The sequence below is a fragment of the Ascaphus truei genome, chromosome 4 (assembly GCF_040206685.1).
Source record: "Ascaphus truei isolate aAscTru1 chromosome 4, aAscTru1.hap1, whole genome shotgun sequence".
Classification (NCBI taxonomy): domain Eukaryota; kingdom Metazoa; phylum Chordata; class Amphibia; order Anura; family Ascaphidae; genus Ascaphus; species Ascaphus truei.
Window position 1 is genome coordinate 65,532,974 of NC_134486.1, and position 23,342 is coordinate 65,556,315.

Sequence of the window (23,342 nt, forward strand, 5' to 3'; positions counted from 1 at the left end):
CCCCCACCCCCCCAACAAAATAGAGCAGTTACATCTATTATGCGTATAAAGAGAGAACGTTCTCTATTATATGCACACACTTTAGGGGTCTGTCCTATGGAACACTACAGGAAATTCCTGAAGTAGGGGCCATGCTAACCAAGACCCACTGTACCAGCCCATTGCCCTCTGTGTATGGAATGCTCTAATGTTGTGCTTTATTTGCGGTGTGCTAACCCTCAACCCTCTTCGTTACTTTGATTTCTGATCTACGGGTGGTCTTCTCTCCTGGGGAATTTCTTAAGCATCGTGCACGTCACAGAAATATTTTACAGACATTTTATGTGCAGCCTGTTTTATTTTGGAGCTCCAGCAACAAATCGATCAGGGGAGATCCACCAGTAAAAATCATTGATTTGTTTTTGGTAATCAAATCTCAAAAGAATTCTATATTGGTTTAAATAAAACACAAGATGCTGTGTTCTGTTATGACTCCTGAAGCTTCCTTTATTCATCGGTTTGCGGGGATTGTACCTGGGCTCTTGTCTCATTCCATAAATGTTTGAGTCACCAAACTATTTGATACAGAAATATTTTCTGAACCCGAGGAGACTCAAATTCAGGTCCGTCAACATAAATAACATTTAACGATCAGCGGATATTAAAATAATTGTTCATACAGTACCTTGAATATCTCTCTGGAGCACTGAGTGAGGATTGTACTGAAAGTAGAAGAAAGGCCCAGTTCCACCAGACTCTCCAAATGTGTCATCTTTTCTGTCTCCGTCTCTTCTCTCGTCTGTTCAAGTGCACTACTTTCTATGAGAGCAAAACACCTGCAAAAAAAAAGAAAAAGAACAGTACTTGATAAATAAAACCCAAGTATCCTAATGATAATGATTAGCAGGTTTTATTTTTATACAATATGAATGTGCATGTATTTACTATTTAGTTGACCTATTATATGCATGTTGTAAGAAGGTCTATGCATGTTATATTTATTGTATGTAAAGTGCTGCAACGATTTCCTTGTAAGCTCTTAAGAGCACGGCCCTCATTACCTCTTTGGATCTGTGTCTCCTTATTTGTATGCAACTCTGTTTATATAATTAGCAAATCTCTGTGCCCCCATTGTACCGCGCTGTGGAATATTTGGGCGCTTTACAAATAAAGGATAATACCAATATAACAATATAAATAATGAAACTTTGCTTAGTGGGAGACATGTGAACTGACAAAGCTTCTTCCCAAAGAAGCACAGCACACAAAGACAAACCATTAGTTGGTCACAAATTAATAGCAAACATTGTTACGCGTGAAAAAAACTATTTTTGTGACTCAAAAACCAAGCCATATTGTTTAAAAAAAAAAAAAAGACTGGACCGAAAGACTAGCAAAGGCTGCTAAAGTGGTAATGTCACTGCTTTGGAAGCGGGTAGAAAACGGTTTGAATTCCAGTATCAGTATCTTCCACCAAAGGAAGACCTGAAATACACCGTATTTTTGAACTCTTCCTACCTGTCCATAAACTGGAGCACAAAATCTTCAAATTCTGCAGTGGCAGAGCACAGCTCCCTCTCCACCTGAAAGTGCAAACACAGAAAACATTATTTGGGACAAGCAGCTTCAAATAGACACAAAAGCTCTATGTTTCATAAGGATTTGAGAACACACACACACACACACACACACACACACACACACACACACACACACACACACACACACACACACACACACACACACACACACACACACACACACACACACACACACACACACACACACACACACACACACACACACACACACACACACTTTAATGTATTTTTTATATTTAAAAACATGATTGATGGAGTAGCTTACCTCAGAGAGATTATTTCTCTCTTGTAGTACAGAAGAACAATCTACTAAAGGCACCAAAGTGGAAAATGTTGCAATAAACTGGAATGTGATCTGTTTTGGGGGGTAAAGTAGCATTAAAATAAAAAAAGTGCATTAATGTATTAATATTTCTTAATCACAATACTCTAGATAGTAATGTCTAAAGCCATTTTTAAATATTACCAATGTATTGCTGTCACCACTATTCAAAAGATAGACCATAATGTTCTAACATATAGCTACAAACTACTGTACATACAATTCCATTTCAATAATCATCTATTGCCTGGGCCTATACTGTTCCAATAATATTGTTCCTTATGAAGCATGGGGACATAAAGAACATTAATAGACCATCAATAACTGGTTAAGCTAACTGCCTATATACATGTGGTGCAAAAGATTTAAAGTAGTGGTGTCAATTACTGGGCTTAACCAAGGTAACTGGCTAAATAATAAATATTGGCAATTAAATGGTCATTTCACTTACAGTACTTTTTGTTAGCTGTATCTATAGCCACAGTAAATCAAGCAAGCACAAAACCACAAAGTACTCACCATGCATTTACTAAAATCATTTGGATCCACGCCAGGGAGTGCTCTCATCAAAAGAGGTAGCATATGTGTTGGCCCTTCAGGAAACCACTTGCCACCAGATACCAGGCTGCGGGCCACGCCAATTACACAACTTAACGTCGCTGTAAGCTGGTGAGGCTCAGTTAGAGTTTCTAAAGCTGGATATGTTCTGTGCATTTTAAAAGAAACACATGAGAATACTTTCAAGTCACATACATTGGCGGAACTACGTTAGGCTACCAGGGCCCATCGCCTTCAGGGGCCCATCCTCCACACGGCAGAACACTGTTCAGGCACTTATTTTAGCAGCCAGAATTACAGGGTTCTGTAATTTCCAAAGGACCCCCCTCTCCCAACACCCCCTCCCAGGACCTTACCTGGTCACGGAGGGAGCCCACCCAGATGGTCCTAACAGGAAAGTTAGTCCCTACCAGAAGTAGGGGCCCAACTTCTAAAATCCCCGTCTGGGTGAGCTCCCTCTGTGTCCACCGCGTAAGGACCCACTTCACAAGTAGGGCCCCGGGGGGCCATTAAAAAAAAAAAATTAACAAATACTACTTGCACCAGGGCCAACCAGTGACTAGTTGGGCCCCTGCTGGCACAGTCCTGAAACGCTGCAATCTGTTTCACAGTAAAGCACTGAATTGGTCATTTAACTTCCTGTATACACATATGGACAGTAATTTATTTGGGAAATTATTTTATAGATGTGTTCTGACCAAGTATTTTGGCCAAAGCCATTAACTTTCCACTAAAACATCAGTATTAGTCATTTCCATGACTGGCTCATTGCATAAGAGTTTTCCAAATGACAAACACCTTTAAATATCTTTTTTACACTTCGACTGCTATGCAGCAGTTTACATATATTAGTATTAATATGATTTACAAAGCAAAAGCAACAGATACGGTTGCCACTGAACAAAAACAAATGCAAAAAAACGTCATCTTGTAAAGAAAAAGCATCAGGTATATTTATAAAATGTTTAATCAGGAAACGCATTGAGAGTTGCCTCTCGTTTCCAAGTGTGTCGTGGGCACAGAGTTATGATGACAATACATGGTCACATTAAATGAATAGAGGATATACATTATATTTAAAGACATTTCATGGATAGTTAGAAATAATATGTTATGGGTATATGCAACAGTAACATGTAACAGTTATATGCTTACACACCACAAGGTTTGCTTGAATGCTTGAGTTGAACTTACTTTTCAAGTACTGGTGGAATAACTAGCTCAGGGCGCATTAGTGCAAGATTCTGAAGAGCTTGGGCAGCCTCGAGGCTTCCAGTTTTGCTGAACATTGCCAGTAGAACAGGCTGTATTATACTTTCCACAAAGTCTGTCACATCTTGGTCAGTAAGTTTATGGCTGTCGGGTACAGGGGTGAGCCAAGACAGCTTCTTATATCTTTCCCGGTGCAGCCTTCGAACTACACCGCATGGCAACCTCTGGAGCAGTTTCATTAGTTTTGACTAATTTAAAAGACAGATATAGTAGCATTAACGGTCAATTATTAAAAAAAGCATAAATATATACATTTTACAGATGGCAAAACGGCATTTATCTAATTAATGTGTGCTTTTTTGGAAATAGAATTGCACAGATAACATGAGGCTTGAATTATGCTGATGGACAGTACAGGTGAAGCTTAATATCTTAGGAGTTATCCATTCAAATCATGGTCATGACATGCTGCAATCTGATTGCAAAATATCTTCAAGGCTGCTGATACTCTAGTGAAGTGCTACAACTTAAGCAACATCTATTTTAGGAGGTCTTAATCTGTATTTCCTAAACAAAAGCATATTTCAACATGTAGATGTGGCATCTTTCTGAGACTTTGTAAACAAGCTGGAAGTTCACATATGCAACTGATCTGTACTATGCTATGGCACAACATGTTCTATGTTCTGAAATAGGGATGGGTTTTTTTTTGCTGTTGGAGTATCCATTAAACAAATTAAATAATAAGTTTCCCGAATAGAAATGATTAGCTTTACTTAAAAGTACATGAACCCCATTACATTTCAGCTCTGGGGACCCCCTGCTTCCCGAGATACCTGCACCTCCTACAGGCGGTAAGTATCTCTCTATTGGATTAAATGTCCCGGTTATGCGTGCCAATAGGAAGCCGCAAGTGATGATGCCATGGCTTCCAATCGGCTCACGTGATGTTGAACATTTAAACACTGACATTTCGATACCCCCGCCAAGCCCGTCGGAGGCGCTACCTGCAGAGATACCGACACCCCCTACAAAAGGTAAGTATCTTTGGAAGGAGGGGGTCCCCAGAGCTGAAATTAACACAGTTTCAGAGACCCCCTACTTCAAACCTATAAACATTAAAAAAGAAAAAAGAGAGAGTATTCTAATTATAAAACGTTTTACCAGGAAGTAATACATTGAGAGTTACCGCTCGTTTTCAAGTATGTCCTGGGCAGAGTTATGCTGACAATCAGGGCCGCCAAGCATCGCCCCCCCCTGCAACATCGCCCCCCCTGCAGCACCAGGCCACTCCCAGCAGCAGTGGCCCTCCCCAGCCTCATGCAGCCGGCTCCTCACTCCCCCCCCCCCCCCACCGGCATCTACTGAGCACAAAAAAAATGGTTTTTGAAGGAAAAAGTGGCTCATTTGCATGTCATTTCCCAGAATCCCTTGCTGCAGTGGAAGTGCTGTGTGCTGGGTGATAATGGTGAAAGGCGGGGTTGCAGACCTGCCTAAGACATGTAAATGAGCATACAGTTGTATTTCCATTATATATATATATATATATATATATATATATATATATATATATATATATATACACAGTGTTCAACAAACCTATACATTTGCTCGCCCCGGGCGAGTGGATTTAACCCCCGGGCGAGTAAATATTGGCCGAAGCAGCACACGTTTGGTACTAGGTGGCGAGTAGATTTTTTTGTGTGGCGAGTAGATTTTTTGGTGATTTGTCAACCACTATATATATATATATATATATATATATATATATATATATATATATATATATATACACAAATATATATATATATAAACACACGTATATATATATACATACACTGTGTGTATATATACTGTGTGTGTATATGTATATATCACACACACACACACACACACACACACACACACACACACACACACACACACACACACACACACACAGAGAGATAGATATATAGATATAGAGAGAGAATGAGAAAATGAGAGAGAATGAATATGAATGAATGAGGAGGTTATATGAATTGTTTTTTTATATATGTATTGGGTAGGTGGGTTTATTGTATGCATTTGGGGGCGGGAGGTTGTATATATTTTAGGGGGTGGGGATTTTTTTTTTAATGTATTTGAGAGTGGTAAGTTTTTTGTTATATATCTTGTGGGGGGGAGGGAATGAGTGAGCGTGGGGTAAATGACAGAGGGAGAGGAGAGAGGGGGCGAGTGAGGAAAAGAGGGAGTAAGGCTGCGTCCTCGCTAGCGCCGAGCGGGCGGCGCTTACCGCGATTACTTACATATATAGATATATGTAAGTACCCGTTCACCCGCGCTCAGCCCTTATGTAAGCAAAAAAGACTAACTTTCTAGCGCACTCAACTACCCGCAATGCCCCCCGCGCACGCTTGCGTAAATGCCAGGTCACCCGGCGCTCATGCTTAAAATACTTGTCCCGGGCCCCACGATTTCTGTTGGCGGCCCTGCTGACAATACATGGTTACGTTACATTAATCATTACATACATTTAGTGTACTGTAAAGAATTAAATACAGCTTACATCCCAATTTTGTCACCAGGTACAGTTGAAGTAAACGGCTTCAAAAGATGCTAAAGTTGTTATGATATGGTTTTGATATGTAACCACTATTGCAAATCTGTGGATTGCAAATCTAAACACCCTCTACAGAAAAAAACATCACCAAACTGCAAAAAAAAAAAAATGTATATAAAAAGAGATCAAAGACTCAAGAGGAGGTATGTAAAAAGAGTAAGCCCCAGCCTTGGCATTTCCTAGCAAACAATGTACACTATGTAACAGGTGCTGCACTTAAACAGCCCTTTGTTCCACAGAGAGAAGCTAACCACAAAGGTCACAAAGTAGTACAGCCCTATTAAGGAGGTTCTCTCATACATTCTAGAAGGCGTTACTGTAGAGTAAATACTGTATATACAAGCAAATCGTCCTCTCCCTATATTGTATTGCTGTATAAAATAACATTATACTTCGTGTTAAAAACAAAGTACTTACCAACCACCTCCCATTGTTAGATGGATGGTAAAACGATGCAATGCTATTGAACAGCCCTGTTAAATGTTCCTGGACAATCTTGCTTGGTCCTCCCTGAGAAAAAAGAGAAACATGGTTTAATTCAATAAAAGTCCTCAAAACGTCTAGTCTTACATTTGTTATTGAGATATATATACAGTATATAGATGGATAATGCACAGTTCCTCCCATTTCAGAGATTACTATATGTAAAAGGATTGCATTCCCTCAAAGAAAAATATTTGCAGCCTAGGTGCAAAATGTATCAATTATTCTGATATACAGTATGTATGATAAGTTGTATTATATGGTATATGGCTCATACACAAAAAGTGTGTACTTAAGAATTTTAATAATCCATTCATTTGTGGCACCTTTAACCAACAAACACTGCTAGTTATCACTTGTGCAGTATTACTAGCTTAAATCCCATCCAAGGTTTATTCAATATTTCATTATTGCTTTGTACTACTTTAAAAAAGAGAGATGTAGATTACCATAAATAGAAACAATGTTAAGTACACTTCATTTACAACTATGAGCTTTACCCATGCTTAATGTTAAGCAATTGTAAATAAATCCCAGATAATAATGGTTGATACTATAATTCCAGCATAGAAATAAAGTGACTTTACAAATTGACAGGGTTGAGTCCTAAATTTAATGTTCAACTTCAGACACTGGTGACCAATATCATAATTACTAGACAACCCATATCTAGAAAACCAAACACGCATTAATAGGAGTTACAGGTCTTGTATAGAAAAATAGGGTACAAGACCTGTAGAAATGACTGAAAGTACCCAAACAAACATCAAATAATCCCAGAAGTACAGTGCTAAACAGACATACAGTATGAATAAAATGGCATTTCTATTGTGAAGTATATCTGATACAGTATATAGAATCAGAAGTAAAGCACAGACCATCTCATTATGTTAAAATGTTATCACTTCAAGTTATAAAAATCTATGTTTGTTGCCGATACATGTGGGTTACCCATGTACTATTAGACATGTAATGCTCATGGGTGTGAAAACCTCAATTTCAAAAGATATGAACGAGTCATATTACTTACAAATATATCTTTAGAGTACTATAAAGTCTTCAATCACTTCACTCTTTCCTAAAATGCGTCTACTTCTTTCCTGCCGAAATCACTCTACTGGCTTTTCAATTAAAGTCTATATTGCCTACAAAAATCTCACTGTCTTTCAAGGTTGTACACTGTTCTTCTCTGTAAATCTCAACCCCTGTTCGTACTAACCCCTGCTTGCCTTTTGGGTTCTGCTCAAGGAGGTCTTCTGAGGAGCATGGTAGGAATGCCCAAGTACAAGGCCAATAATAATGAATCAAGTCCAGATTGTTGAAGGTATAGAGGTGAATCAATATCCAATGCAGTAAATGAGTATATCCACAAAGCACTTTCATATGACAGATAGTCCCTGAAAATCGGGGGCAAGTAAAGTTGTCACCAACCCTACGTTTCATTGGTAACGTCCGCTTAATATGGAAAATATAGTACTCACAATCACCTCCTCCAGACTGGGTAGACGTGCAGCTGCTGATGAAAGATCCAAGTAAAAAAAGTAAGGCGTAGAGCACAGCCAAAAATGAGCAAGGAGAGGATCCAAATTGATGCAAAAAAGTTTTAATGAAGTAACCAAAGCATAGAGGATAACCTATGTTATAGGTATAGAAATGTCAGTGTTTAAATGTTCAGCATCACGTGAGCCGATTGGAAGCCATGATATCATCCCTTGCGGCTTCCTATCCTTCCATAGAGGATAACCTCTATGCTTTGGTTACTTCATTAAAACTTTTTTTGCCTCAATTGGATCCTCTCCTTGCTCCTTTCTGGCTGTGCTCTACGCCTTACTTTTTTTTTTTTTACAAGGAAGTCTTCTGTCTTCTCCTTTTGTATCTAAAGCCCTTTCCCACTCATTACCTCTCACTGCCCCACACACCTCTTGAAAGCCCTTCTCCTCAATCTCTACCAAGCACCATCCCTCCACCTTCAAGGTTCGTCTCCAAAATTCAGTAAGTATTTTAGCAGCTCCAAAGTACCTTGTATATGCATTTTCCAGTCAAATGTTATTACGGTCTGTAAATTCTCCCTACATACCACAGATTGTAAGCGCTTTGTTTGTGGTGCTTATTCCCAGTATGTATTATATCTCATGTAATTTTGTTGCATCTAATACTGCTGTGAATTTCTGTGTACATGGATGGTGCGATACAAATCTACACATACAAAATAAAAGCTCATTTTAATGAAATGCTAATTCTTCCTATAACAGTCTATAGGGGTTATTCAATAAAAGAAGGTACACAGAAACTCCCATTAACTTGGTGTACTGATCAGCACTATCACAGCTTAATTAATAAGTCCTTAAGTGTCTGCTCAGAAAAACCAGCAAGAGAAGGAACAATGATTAAATTGGCAGCAAACAATCTAATCAATAAATGTCAAAAGCATGACTTTCTTTTCCCCACAAACATTTGTTACCTACCATCATAGCTGTTACCCAAACCACTGCGTGACCAATGTCATAGGCATTAGTTAGTGATCTTGGAACCAAAACTTGGCTGCTTCCTACGGGAAGATTTAAACTACGTAGAATCCTGGTAAAGACCTGCAATTAATTAAGGTTCAATTACTGTTTTTAATAAGCAACTTAAGAAACGAACATCTGAACTATATATATATAAAAAATAAAAAGAAATCTTGATCAACAAAATATCAAGAGACATATTTGTGCTCAATCCTTATAATGGACAGTCAAGTTAGAAACGAGTTAACCCATGAATCACACACAGATATTTATTACTGCTTAAGATATTTTAATGGTTTCAAAACGAGATAATGAAAAAAGTCATAAACAACTATGCTGCCAGAAGGGCCTGCACAGCATTCTCAGAAATGTTGGAAAAAATGGGTAGCAATTGCAGGATTGAGGAGCAGACAGGTTCAAAATGGTCTCACTACAGAAAGGGTTGACCTCTGAACTGATCAGCACCGCAACTTTTTTATTGTTGTTGTAATCTTTTTTTGAAAATTATACAATCTTGTACAGAGTGTAAAATCTTACAAACATATTATAGCATGTTTCTTAATATAGTATTCTATGTTGTTCCTTACATAAAAAATTACATATTTTGCAAATTTCCATTTTGTTTATTAATACAATAACAGTTGAAACTATATAACCTTTTAACTGTATATGGTCAACCAGTTCAAAACATCTTTAACTTCTCTTCTCCTGGAGAGTCACTAGATTATACTCCGTCCACTGTAGGACATCTGTCAGTTTACCACAAGCACACAACATAAAAAAGATATTTTAATAAAAAGTATGCACTTCATTACTCTTGTCCACTCAGTTACAATCCTGGTTGTCTGAAGTTTTCAACTTTGTCTATTTATAGTATGATTAAGTACCGTCAATAGTCCTATTCGGTATCTTCCCGCCCCAGGTCTCTGATTCTTGGAACAGTATATTGTTAAGATTCTCTGTAACTCTTACTGCATTATTTACATTACCACCCTGCACACAATGGATGAAACACACATTTAAAGGAGCAATCTTGTCCCAAGTCCCTTTTTAGAAATCAGAATGTCTGCCATCCAAGACTCACTCCCACACCACAAGAAGCCAGAACGTCATCAGAGCATGACAATGCAGCTTCTTATTGGATGATTGACAGCCATCTTTGATTTTGCCAGCACATAAAATGTCGAGCTCCTGTATGTTATGGGTCAATAAACACCCTTTATTTTTGCATATATTTTGTCTGGTGCTGTGTGTATATGGGTAATATATACATACACACAACTTTACAGCAGTAAATACCACACATTAAGATTTACATTTGTTATATGCTTTACTGTGGAGTGTGTTTTGCCACTTTTTTTACCCACCGTAACTTAACTAAGGTGTGGTGGATACCTATCCAAGCTTCAAATTGCAAAGCCAGTATAACCAGCCTCACACTGATGAGACTCAAAAGGTCGAAACAGCTGTCTGTTGGTAGGTTCACTGGCTATACATCTTAACCCAGGCTGTGCAATGCAGCATGCATAAGCTTATAGGGGTCCATGTGAAAATGGATTTGAGCACACAGTGCCACCTTTTGCTTCATTTGCATGTCATGTCCCAGAATCCCTTGCTGCAGTGGAAGCACTGTATGCTGGACGATAATGGTGAAAGGCGGGGTTGCAGACTTGTTTAAGACATGCAAATGAGCACACAGTAATAATTCCATCAGCAGTACATACGTACATATTTTTTTTACTGATGTTTTATTCTGTTGTGGCAACAATAGATGTGCAGAGCTTTAACAGCAGTAGCATATAAGCAAGCAAATATTTACATTGAGGTTTTACTAAATGACTGAAATAAGCAAGCATTTTACACCACAGTTACATATACTGTATAGTGGACTTCTCCATGTAGCACTGCAGGGAAACTGCTACAGGCTCTGTTGCAATGACATGGTTATCACACTTGGAATCCGTTCATCAAAGTTAAGCAAACTTAGGAAACAAAATATTAAATGAGAAAGTTATATACCTGCTACATATATACTTATTTCCTAAAAATAGTCATTCAAATTACAAATTGGACAATATAAAAAACATTATATACTAAAATATTGGTTATTTACCTTTGGTACATATGGATCCCAATCAATGTACCCAATGTTATCGTAGGCCAAGCGTGCAAACAGGCTGACCAGATGCTGGAGAGAGAAAGGCAAAATACTATGCATTATATTTAAATAAAAATAAGTTAGATTTCAACGAATTATATAAAAAGTTCTCAGAATAGAGTTGAGTAGACATTCCAAATTCGCAAGTCACTAAATGACATCCATAAATTATATCCCCAAGTCACACCCTTTTTATTGGAGGATATTAAGGTTTATATTTTTCACACACGCCACATTGCACATCTTCAAGATTTCTCGAATAGAAGTCAGTAAACTATACATTATGCCAACTATGAATACCATTTTTTATGTCCCTTATGCACTGAGTTCGTGTTTTTTTTATATTTCTATATCTTTAACTGTACGGTTAGAAATTGATGTTGGATTAATTTATGCAACTTTATTAGTATATCCACACAGACATTTGTAATTTTACATTTGCCATGACATCATTTTTCATGTTTTGTTATACACTCTAAGAACAATACATTGCTCTAAACAGAGCTTTACTTGTTTGATGCAAGTCTAGTGTGCTATTGCACCCCTTTTATTTAAAACTCCTGCCTTACAGCACCATTAAGTAAGCCCTTCATGCTTTGCAATGCAAAGAATTAATGACCATAAAGCTTCAGTGCCACTTACCTTGCAGCTTTAAGATCGGTAGAAACTACCATTTAAATATTGAACATCAGTATTACAACTTCCATTTTTATAAACATTTGTTACTGATTGAAAAGTTTAGACATTCACATACGTACCCCTTCCCACTGTGGAAGATTCTGTACTGAAACCCAAAGACCCATTAGCTCATCAAACCAAAGCCTGAAAGAAAAATAGAAACGGAACTTGAATAGCTACAATATTACAAAATGAGCAACACTGTATTCCAGCTCCATATATTGATTGGGCTAGGCATAAAGTGAAATCATTTAGGCATGTAACACTGTCTCACATTACAGCCTGGTCTTGAGGCAGAACAACACATTCCAGGGGCTATACAACATTTGGAATGAATGGGAAGGGCACTTTGGTGCCTTTACTTGGTTTTCCAAGGCTGCATAATGTAGATCCTGAATTATATACTCACTTGAAACCTTTACAGTGAAGCTCTGGAGGCAATGAGGTAGGCAAAAATAATTCAAGGTAACTAATAGCCTTTTGCATGGTTACGTCAAAAGGACACATTAAAGGCCGCCATTCTTCTAGCATTTCTGCTGTTGCATCATCTGGAAAATAACTTGGAAATAAATAAAAGAGGGGTTTATTGTCAAAAGAGCATCAGGGCAGGTAAATAAAACATTTTTCCACATCGCTTACATTTAGAACATATTTTGTTAACCACTCGAGTGCCCCATGAGGCAGCCACTACATAGTGTTTACATCATGGCTCTTTAAGCTTGTTTTTCTAGGGCAAAGGTGCGCTCTCTGCTCCTGGGGGAGGGCGTGTTCTGCACTCTCGGGGACAGCTTCCTCTTCTGATCATGTGATCGCTCCGAGGAACAGTCACATGATCGCAAAGTGCTAGAGGAGCCACGACATCCAAGGCTTAACACTTTGCAGAACTCTTCAGAACGTCAGACCAGATCTGCAAATAGTAAGCCTGCATATTTGCCAAGCACAGAAAAGGAACAACATAGCTGTATTCTTTAGTATGGTCTTCTCAGAGAGATTTTCCCCAATTAATTTGAAGAGGTTCCACTGAAATTTTAGTAGACACAAACATTGTAGCATAAGAAGTTACATATTTTATTTAATTTTTTAAACAAAGAAATATAATGGCTGTAATTAATCTAAATAACAGACATGACAAACTTTTATTATGTGAACAGCAGTCTAAAATTAGAAATCGCTGTCAAAATCAAACTAGAACCACACAGAGCAAAAAGGTGACATTGTGACAGAAATAAAATGCTTGGTTATTTACTTTTCTAGTTCTCTCGCTTACATAGTTTAGCTAATTAAAGCAGCAACTCTCCTACCCGAGAAACTAACCAGTTAAGGTAGAGGGAGTTATTTTTGTGTCTTTACATTTCCTGCATCACCCGAGCCAACAGGAAGCAGCAACGGGTGATGTTGCGGCTTCCTATTGGCCAGCATCATACGGGATATTAAAACCATCATTTTGTTTCCCCTGGATGGGACTGAACTCTAATACCTTTGCTAGTAAGAATTTTGGGAACTATGTGAATATCGCTTGGTTCCACTCAGGTTACCACCTGGTTTCCACCCTGGGGGGGGGAAGGGGGAAGCAGCAGCCGGGATTACTGCTTTCAATAACTAGAAAATGTGTGTGTATGTGTGTGTATATATTTTTCCACTTAGAAGTTAAACTGTTAATTTTACAGTTTCACTCACGTAAAACAGTATTAAATACACTTCAGATCAAAATGAGCAGTAAGCTAAAAGCAATTCAGCAGTAAATTAAATAGACTTACGGTCGACAGGCTTTAACAACTGTTTTCAGGACACTTTCTACAGAGCTGAAACAATTGAAACATGAATACAATCAGATCAATGTGTGTGGCACAATTCCCATACGTCTATCTTGAGGTTGATATTAATAGTTAGACACATGTGACCATGCACTTTACAATTCAAACATTCCATTCTTTTGCCTCTGCTATATTTTTTTAAGTTGAAAACCAGTTATGTATAATAATGTTATATGTCAATTCTTGTCACTACAAATAGTGGTTTTAAATTTAATTGTATTTATTTTGAAACTTTGCTACTATGCAATATCACTTATTTTGGTAAACATTTTCCAATAAAATCGTAAGAAAAAAATATGATGATTGTATTTGCTAGGAATATATGTGTGTGTGTGTGGCCACATTTCAGTTGATCGAAAAGTCACCACTAGACACATTTTCTGATCAGAGGCAAGAACCAATTGCTTTACAGTGTTCCCCACCAGAACCAAACAGTGTGTGACAGTTGGGGAATGAATAAGTAAGGAAGCCTTATTAGTGCACATGTGCAGACCAGGATCTGTGCATGCACAGTGCCCATCCTGAAAGCACAAGTCCATCCCAGAAGCACCAACACCAATACAAACGGAAAGCTGTTCTACGAAGGGTTACAGACCCCTGTGGTAATAAAGGGAGCTTCTAATGCAACTAACCACAGACTTGTCAATAAAGGAATTCATTATCTATAACCTTTCACATAACACATGCAAATGCTTTGTATCCCACACAGCATCGTTTCCACTCTGCGTGACACTGAAAAAATATTGGATTTAATTGTCCATCATCTTTTTAACTGTGGGAAACACCATTAGCTTGTTCTCAACCCACACTAAAAAGTTATTAAAATTGAGGCTCACAAAAGCACATATTTAAGATACTTCACTTTCATACAGTAGCTTAAAAAATAAAAAAAATCACACGCATTGTATAGCTTTTAAAACTAAATATTAGGTTCTGCTGAGCACTTAAGAAAATTATGCACACAATGATGCTTTTACAAAGTCAAAGTCACAGACACACTTACACATGGTGAGATAGTGACGTAAAACCACGACAGGCTACATTCTGCAGTGTTATTTTGTTGGAAAGGGTGGACATTAAAAACAGTAATAGCTCATGCTAAAAAAGTAATTCAGGTGCACTTAAGGTTAAATGGTTTGTGCAACAAGTTCTTTTAAAAAGTACCGTTTGAAACCAGTGTCTACTTTTAAGCGAATATACTTTTATGGTTCCAAAGCTAACATACTGTACAAACTACCGGGCAAGTGTCTCCTCCTCCCAGGATGAGCAATACAGGACTACACAACAAGCGACACTTGGAAAGGGGAGAGAAACAGAACACAGCAGCACACACAGGGGAAGCATGAACCATCACTTTATTATACAATATAGATTTTATTAATCTATGTGTTTTTTTTTCCCCCAAGTCATTACCTTATATGAAAACAACTAGATTAAAGATGTTCTTAATTGGGGTGTAGCCTGCTTTTTAAAACAGCAACTATTTTGAAGGGCTATATATGTTGTATTGCACTTAAAAAGTCAGTTCATTAAAGATGCAGTCCCTCCTTTCACCAAAGCAAACCAGTGACGTTGGAGGTGTTACATTTCAATGATTTATGCTTTTAAATTCTAAATGAGAAAGAACTTTTAACAACTAGTTTTAATTTCAGACTGTAAATTCTAACCCAAGAATTGGAAATGTTTGACCTATTTCAGCTACTCCCTTTTGTGCAGTGTCACTGACCCCCTTACATGAGGCACAATGCCCCTGCCTGCACTGTACAGGCATACCCCGCATTAACGTACGCAATGGGTCCAGAGCATGTATCGTAAAGTGAAGCACTGCCTATTTTCCAAAATTTCTGTCCCTCCTCACTCCGGCCTGCGCTCAGCTCCCAGTGATTAAATTCACAGGCTCTATAGTCTCCCCACTTGCGCACAGCTTTAGTACAGGTAGGGAGCCGGTATTGCTGTTCAGGACGTGCCGACAGGCGCATGCGCGAGCTGCCGTTTGCCGATTGGGTGACGGGAATCAGCGCGTCACTACTATGGCGGTCTGTAGGGCAGAATTAATGTCCGTACTCACGAAGCGAGCGTACGGACACAGGGGTATGGTGCTATTGCAAATATGTCCTTACTCGCGAGTGTACTTAAAGTGAGTGTCCTTAAACCGGGTATGTCTGTACTGTCCAGTAACAAGGCTGCAACCAGAATTGTCATGATGTCATTAGATGGGGGAGCAAACAAGTCAGTACTGGAAACAGTGTAAACTAAGTCAATTAACAACCCAACCACCATTTCAGAGGCCTCCTGAATGGTCATTAGAATAGAAGGTTGTTTACAAAATATTTTGAGGGTTGTGGCACCGACTTTCAGGAGTAGTAACACCCAGGACCAACACAGAACTAATGTGGCGGTAGCATTTAATAAAAACAAATCAATGAAGGATAAGCACTTCTTTTTAACTGTGTTATATTTCCATGCCAATGAAATGCTTGTCAATAACAGCTTTTGTTTCTTGTTTGTAAAATAATTATTATGCCAAATAGAAAGTAGGTATTGAATCAGCATGGATTTAACAGCACCAAGTCAAGGGCGAGCAAATACTTCAAAAAGAATCCAGATACATCAATATGTTTTTGCTACTGATTTTGATGTTCTATAACTGTAGGTAGTTTGGACATTTTAACATTTGTTTCTAAAATGAAAAGGATTTGGAAAATGTATTATAGTACAAAACCTGTCACTGAATTGTATTGTAGCCAATTTAGAAAAACTATTTTAATGTAAATGTGTGTCAATCCTAGAGATGCTCTTTTAAGCCTTTACTATTTCAACCAATTTCTTGCCATCAAAGGGATATGTTGTTTTATTCAAACACAGATAACACAACGAAACATACATTAATGTGGGGAAAGCAAGTATAAAAAGGGTGTACAAACCAAATATTTCCATGAAATATAGGCGTGTTGTAAATGCACAAACATTCATAGCGGTTTGTCTTCAAAACAGTGATGTTAATATAGCGCATTTTGTTTTTCAAAGGGCAAAAGTAGCTTAAATAGCTTTTTGTTTTCTAGTATCATTATTAGCACACCATCTTTCAAGTCATTTAAACAACAGCCCACCGAGCGAGGAATATTAGAGCACTAAAGTATAAAGCACACACACAAAACACTTGCAAATCTGACTTATAATGCAAGACATTGGCAATAACTAGAGATCTCAGTCCAAAAGCTACAGATGTTGCAGACGCTTACAGCGATATTTAACGCAAGAAATAACGCGGCTCCATCGGAAAACATGGTAATGCATGTATTTTATTCCACGTTGTTTCTAGCGTTGGTCTGCGTTCACTTGTTTGCTGGCTGCATTTGTATACTCCTAATGGCACAATATCAAATATCATAATGAGCACACTACAAAGACTGTTGATGCAATTTCAAAGGTGTTATGATGAAAGAAGAACTATAAAGCCTCTCAAACAATTAATGCAATTTTCAAACATATGTAAATTGCAGGATTAAAAATGTTTAAAAAAATAAATTTAAAAAATCAATGTATTTATTATTGAATTATCCGAATTGCTCGTTTTTATTTATTTTTTTATTAAAAGGCACAGGAATATGTAGGACCAAATTAAACAAATGGCGGGTATATATTTTTAATAGTTTAAAACTATGAGATGAACATTAAGGGCCTCATGCAGAGAGCAGCGCTATTTCAAATCTCGCCATTTTTTGGGGAAATTCACGCAGAAAACTGCCGAAAATGGCGAGTTACTGAAAACGCGCAATTTTTTTTTTTGTTTTCAAAATCTCGCCGCGCGGCTGGCGAGAACCTACATCTCGCCAGTTTTAAAAATATCCTAATGCAGAGAGCCGCGAACGGCATCTAGCGGCTGTTCGCGCCAAGAAAATGGCGCGATTTGCTAGTATTTGCCTCGCCAAGAAAAGTTGGCAATTACATGGAGCTCGCCGCCTATAGGAAAGGGAAAAAAAAAGGCGCGATTTTTTTTTAACACATTTCTGCAGCGTGCATCTCTCCAATTCTAACTCGCCACACGCATTAATGCCAAACATTGCAGAATTCGCACATTTCTGCATATGGAGAATAAAACTCTCCAAAAAAGCTACTTTTTATTAAACTCTCCAATTTTAAAATTCGCTGCTCTCTGCATGAGGCCCTAAGGGTTCTATGTATCAAAGCAATTTTGGTGATTAACCGGGTCATTTTAACCCTGTATCAAAGTATTTTGCCCTAGTTGCCCCAGCGTGGGCAGTGTCAGTGGGAGGAGTTGGGCAGAGTCAAATGGTGCACACATTAAAATGAGATGTATTACATTCTGTGCGCTATTCTTTTACCCTTTCATTTACCAACATATCTGAAGTAGCATAGGTCTTTCCAGTGCATATGCAAAAACAAGCAGTTTCTCACATCTTATGTAGAATTTGACTCTGCCCAAAAAAACAGAAGTGCATAAAAACACACTTTTCTCTATGTTGATAGACAGACCCGTAACATAACTATTAACAAAAGTATGAAGTAAATAAAAAAATATTTTTTTTTAGAATCTAAAAATGTGTTTCGTTTTCGACTCTGCATTGTGAACGGCTATCAACCTCACTTGCTCCACCAAGAGTAAGGTAATCAAATGTATGCAAGTCTTGCCTGTCTGAGCAGCAGTTTAATAACGGCACAAGACACAAAATAAAAACCCAGCCCAAATTTATGGTTCAAAGGTTTACTTGAAATCCCAAGATACTTTTAGAAAATGTATCTTTCTATTCATAAATCTAATTAACCACTTCTACACGTCTACATTTTTAAGGCATTCATTTTAAAGGTTTGCCCAGTCGTTTTCAAACTTCTTCTCAGGGAACTCTAACAGATCACGTTTTGGGCATATGTATTACATTATAAAGAACACAGGCAAGCACTTACAGTAGATCAGGGGTGGCCAACTCCAGTCCTCAAGGACCACCAACAGGTCAGGTTTTACGGCTATACCTGCCTCAGCACAGGTCACATTTTTTTTACTATAGTACAGTCCTTGACTGAGCCACCTGTGCTGAGGCAGGGATAGCCTTAAAACCTGGCCTGCTGGTGGCCCTTGAGGACTGGAGTTGGCCACTCCTGCTATAGATCATGTGTAAGTGTCAATTAGTTGATTATCCCCCAAAAAAGCTGGGAGTTAAAAACCAAAAGTTAAACATTTAACTTTCATTAGTTTAGTTTGGTCCTACACAGGATTGTGCCTTTAATTATTGAAAGAGGATCACGGGGGTATTTCTAAACTGCTGCTTCCTTCTCCGTTTTTCTACAAAAGAAAAGCAACAAAGCCTCAAATGAATGAGATTAGGATGAAAGTAATGGAAGGAGAAAGAAGAAGGAACACACCGACAGGTTAGCTAAATTTACAAAAACAAACTCACTGGGGTCCAGGAAAAAAAAAGTGTGCTCCCATAGTCAGGAAATAGATCAGATAACATATCACTGATCAGAAAATAACTTGAGGCTAATCCCAATCAGATGGGTGTGGAACAGTATGGCAACTCACACATCAGCTTTCAATAGTGACAATCTCTGAAAGTGCGGTAATGTTAGGCCTAGATTCACTGAAGGTCAATAAATTAAAAATATGGCACCATCCGAATGCAATGCCTTTTTTTGGATTGCCAACCTATTGATTAAAGCCCAAAGCAGCAGTAAAGCAATGATGAGTAGCTTTCTACTTTTATTTTGGTGATCATTTTAACGCTTGTGAATGCAAATGAGTGATTAAAATCAAATAACTTATTCAAATGCTATTCATTAAACTCTAGTAACTGGCAATATCGGGCTAACGCAAAAAACTACCGCATATTTGTAGCACAGGCTGACTTTAGGGTTATCTTACCTATGTAAATAATGGCTGATATATTTATAGGTAGGATAACCCAAATCAACCTAGAATAGGTGATCAACCGTAATACATTTTTTTTAAATGTAAATTAACCCTTTACTAGCCAAGTGGCCCTTTAGCCATTGGTATGTAGCGAAAATAATTGTCTGCCATGAGATAGCGTAATGTTTTATATTACATTGCTAGCCATGTATTGTATTTTCATGTTGATTTTGGCATTATTCAGAAATTGTGATCATGCCTATCCAATTACCACCAAAAAAGCCATATGCAAATTAGTTTATAAATCGCATGTTAATCGTGCATATGAATGAGTAAATATTAAAAATTGGAAAAAATACCCTGCATAATATTTTGGTTTTAATATCACCGATTTAATGGATCTTAGTGAATTTAGGCATTCGTTTTTAGTACAAACTTAACCCATTCTGTTCAATCCATTGTGTGCGCGCCAACCAAAAACACACCTGTGACAATAGTTTTATTAATATGAAATAACCATGCAGAGAATGACGTGATGTCAGCCAACATTAAAGAAAAAAAAAGAGAGAAAGAAAATATCCTTACCACCTATGTAAAACATTAAGCAACATGGTTTTAGTGGAAGACAAGCCTGGTCGACAAGAACTGAATATAAAATGGGGGGAAAAAAAGCATAAATCATGAAATGAGAAAACAAACTAATGTCAACTATAACATAAACACAGGTGGCCATGTACTTAAGCACCTGGCTGAAAATGTGAAATATGTATCTAGGAAATGGCATGCTAGACTGGTTAGTATTGCCATTAGATATCTATCTTTATCACATACTGTACAACTAACGACATTATACAGTATTATGCTTCAACTTCCCGAAAGGTCAATAATACATTTTAAATGGTGCTGTTCAGTTCTAAACATTCTAATCTCATTCCATAAATCTGAACACTGCCTCCCTAAAAGGGATTTCAAATGCATGATGCAGGGATTCCAAAAGAATGACCTTCTTATGTTCTCTGCTAATTACACCAAACCCCTATAATGCCAGAGGTGCTGCAGGCCTCTGTAACCAAATGCATGGATAGGCGGTGTTTATTGGACCATGCAAAATAAAACAAATAATCCCAGTCTGTGTTTGTTTTTCTACAGTAAAACAGAACAGTTTCAACCATTGCTAGGCTTTAAAAAGCAGCTTTCAAGAATTACATTATATTAAAAAAAAAAAAAAAAAAAAAAAAAAACACACTTCTGCAAGGATTGCACCTTTTAAACAGTACATTGAATTATTACAAATGTAAAAACATTACATGATTTTTCCCCTCCCCCTTTCCCCTTAGTTCGTAATGATTTTATAATAGTATACAGCATAAGCGTATAAACCGCAAGTTATTAATATGTAGAGAAAGACATTTCCTACTAATCAATTGAGCTACCTCTATACTTAAGTATAATAAGAAATATTAAATTTAAAAAAAACAAAAACAAAAAAACAGCTTAATGAACTGTTTAACTGTTCCCTTATATTGGTAAAGTTAGAAAAGACCATGCAAGTCTTAAAAAAGCAGTTCAAGCTGCTGTTTAAAATGTTTTTTTTTTCCTTCATTCAATGTGTGCATTAATACAATCTGCACACTGATAAGTGATTAGCTAAGTTGCTCATCGATCGGCGAAGATTCTGCTCGGGGTTCACTAAATGGCTGCCAGTGCAGCAGAAGAGGACCCAAGATGCCAAGCTCTGTGTGGAAGATCATGTGACCAGGCAGTCACTAGATACAATTGGTTCACTGCATAGGGCAGGCCTCAAAAAGGGGTGTGCCAGAGCCCGTTTCAGAAGAGGACGGGATGTGACTTTGTAGCAATAGAAACAAAAATGCTTGTTACATTAGAATATTAAAAATGTCTTAAATTATTTTATTTTTTAAAACAAAATGCTGCAAGTATTTTATCATAGTACAGAACTGATTAAAAAAAAAACACCACATCTATATATATATTTTTGCAAACATTGTATGTCCCTGTGTCTAGGGGCAATCACATTGGACCTTTGGCCCGTCACTCCGCCTCAGGCCAATGAGATGGCTCCCTTGTCCCGTCCGCTTCTCATTGGCCGGTGTGGTCACACACACACACACACACACACACACACACACACACACACACACACACACACACACACACACACACACACACACACACACACACACACACACACACCCTCTCCAACACTGGCTACCACACGATGTGCACCAGCCGCCGCCACCTCCCGCCCAGGTAAGTAACTAAACCGCCGCCTTACACCCCTGCGCCTACAGCCTCCCCTCCCAGCTCACACCCCCTGTGCCTACAGCCTCCCCTCCCCTCTCACACTGCTGCCGCCACCGGGGCCTCAAACCCCTGCGCCTCCCCTCCCCGCTGACACCCCTGCCGCTGCCTGGGCCTCAAACCCCTGCGCCTCCCCGATCACACCCCTGCCGCCGGGGCCTCCCTTCCCGCCTTACCTCACACCACCTGTGCCTCCCGCCGCCTCACACCCCCGGTCGCTACAGTCAGCGGGGAACCGGCCGGACGAGACCAAGCGGGGGAGCGGACAGCCGGGAGGGGGAACGGGAACAACAATTGCAGACACGCTGTCTCCCACCTCAGATCCGCGGGGGAGCGGCCGGACGGGGGAGGGAACGGCCACCGCGTGCACGCGCCTCCGTCTGCACCAGCACACGGAAGGTTCCGCCGATGGGGGGGGGGGGGAGGAGCGGACGGACGACTGTCAGAGACAGCGGGGGAACGGGCGGGGGAACGGGCGGGGGAACGGACGGGGGAGCAAACGGACGGGGGAGCAAACGGACGGGGGAGCAAACGGATGCCTGATACATTGTCACTTCACCCCCCCTTCACCTCCCCCCTCCCCTCCTCCCCTCCTCTCCCCCCCTTCACCTCCCCTCACCTTCACCCACCCACCCAGTCACCCACCCACCCAGTCAGTCACCCACCCAGTCAGTTAGTCACCCACCCAGTCAGTCAGTCAGTCAGTCACCCACCCACCCAGTCAGTCACCCACCCACCCAGTCAGTCACCCACCCAGTCACCCACCCAGTCAGTCACCCACCCACCCAGTCACCTACCCACCCAGTCACCTACCCACCCAGTCACCTACCCACTTAGTCAGTCACCCACCCACCCACTCAGTCACCCACCCACCCACTCAGTCACCCACCCACCCAGTCAGTCACCCACCCACCCAGTCAGTCACCCACCCACCCAGTCACCCACCCACCCAGTCACCCACCCACCCAGTCACCCACCCACCCAGTCACCCACCCAGTCAGTCACCCACCCAGTCAGTCACCCACCCACCCAGTCAAGGTCAGTCACCCAGTCAAGGTCAGTCACCCAGTCACCCACCCAGTCAGTCAGTCACCCACCCAGTCAGTCAGTCACTCACCCAGTCAGTCAGTCACTCACCCAGTCAGTCAGTCAGTCACCCAGTCAGTCAGTCAGTCACCCAGTCAGTCAGTCAGTCACCCAGTCAGTCAGTCAGTCACCCAGTCAGTCAGTCAGTCAC

The 23,342-nt window shown here is 39.4% G+C and overlaps 1 protein-coding gene across 2 annotated transcripts in view; it reads right to left on the reverse strand.

Annotated features, from left to right (window-relative positions):
• Positions 1-23,342, reverse strand: part of PSME4 (proteasome activator subunit 4) — a 119,004-nt gene that overhangs the window by 56,747 nt on the left and 38,915 nt on the right. The window contains exons 4-15 of one of the 2 annotated variants that reach the window (XM_075595935.1): positions 20,369-20,428; positions 13,858-13,902; positions 12,510-12,659; positions 12,181-12,244; positions 11,378-11,452; positions 9,223-9,345; positions 6,692-6,784; positions 3,655-3,920; positions 2,422-2,608; positions 1,846-1,935; positions 1,498-1,562; positions 665-815 (exon numbers count right to left, since the gene is read on the reverse strand). In XM_075595935.1, the coding sequence (XP_075452050.1) occupies positions 665-815; positions 1,498-1,562; positions 1,846-1,935; positions 2,422-2,608; positions 3,655-3,920; positions 6,692-6,784; positions 9,223-9,345; positions 11,378-11,452; positions 12,181-12,244; positions 12,510-12,659; positions 13,858-13,902; positions 20,369-20,428 (1,369 nt within the window). The remainder of the gene's footprint in view (positions 1-664; positions 816-1,497; positions 1,563-1,845; positions 1,936-2,421; positions 2,609-3,654; positions 3,921-6,691; positions 6,785-9,222; positions 9,346-11,377; positions 11,453-12,180; positions 12,245-12,509; positions 12,660-13,857; positions 13,903-20,368; positions 20,429-23,342) is intronic. The other variant, XM_075595936.1, reaches the window with a different exon arrangement.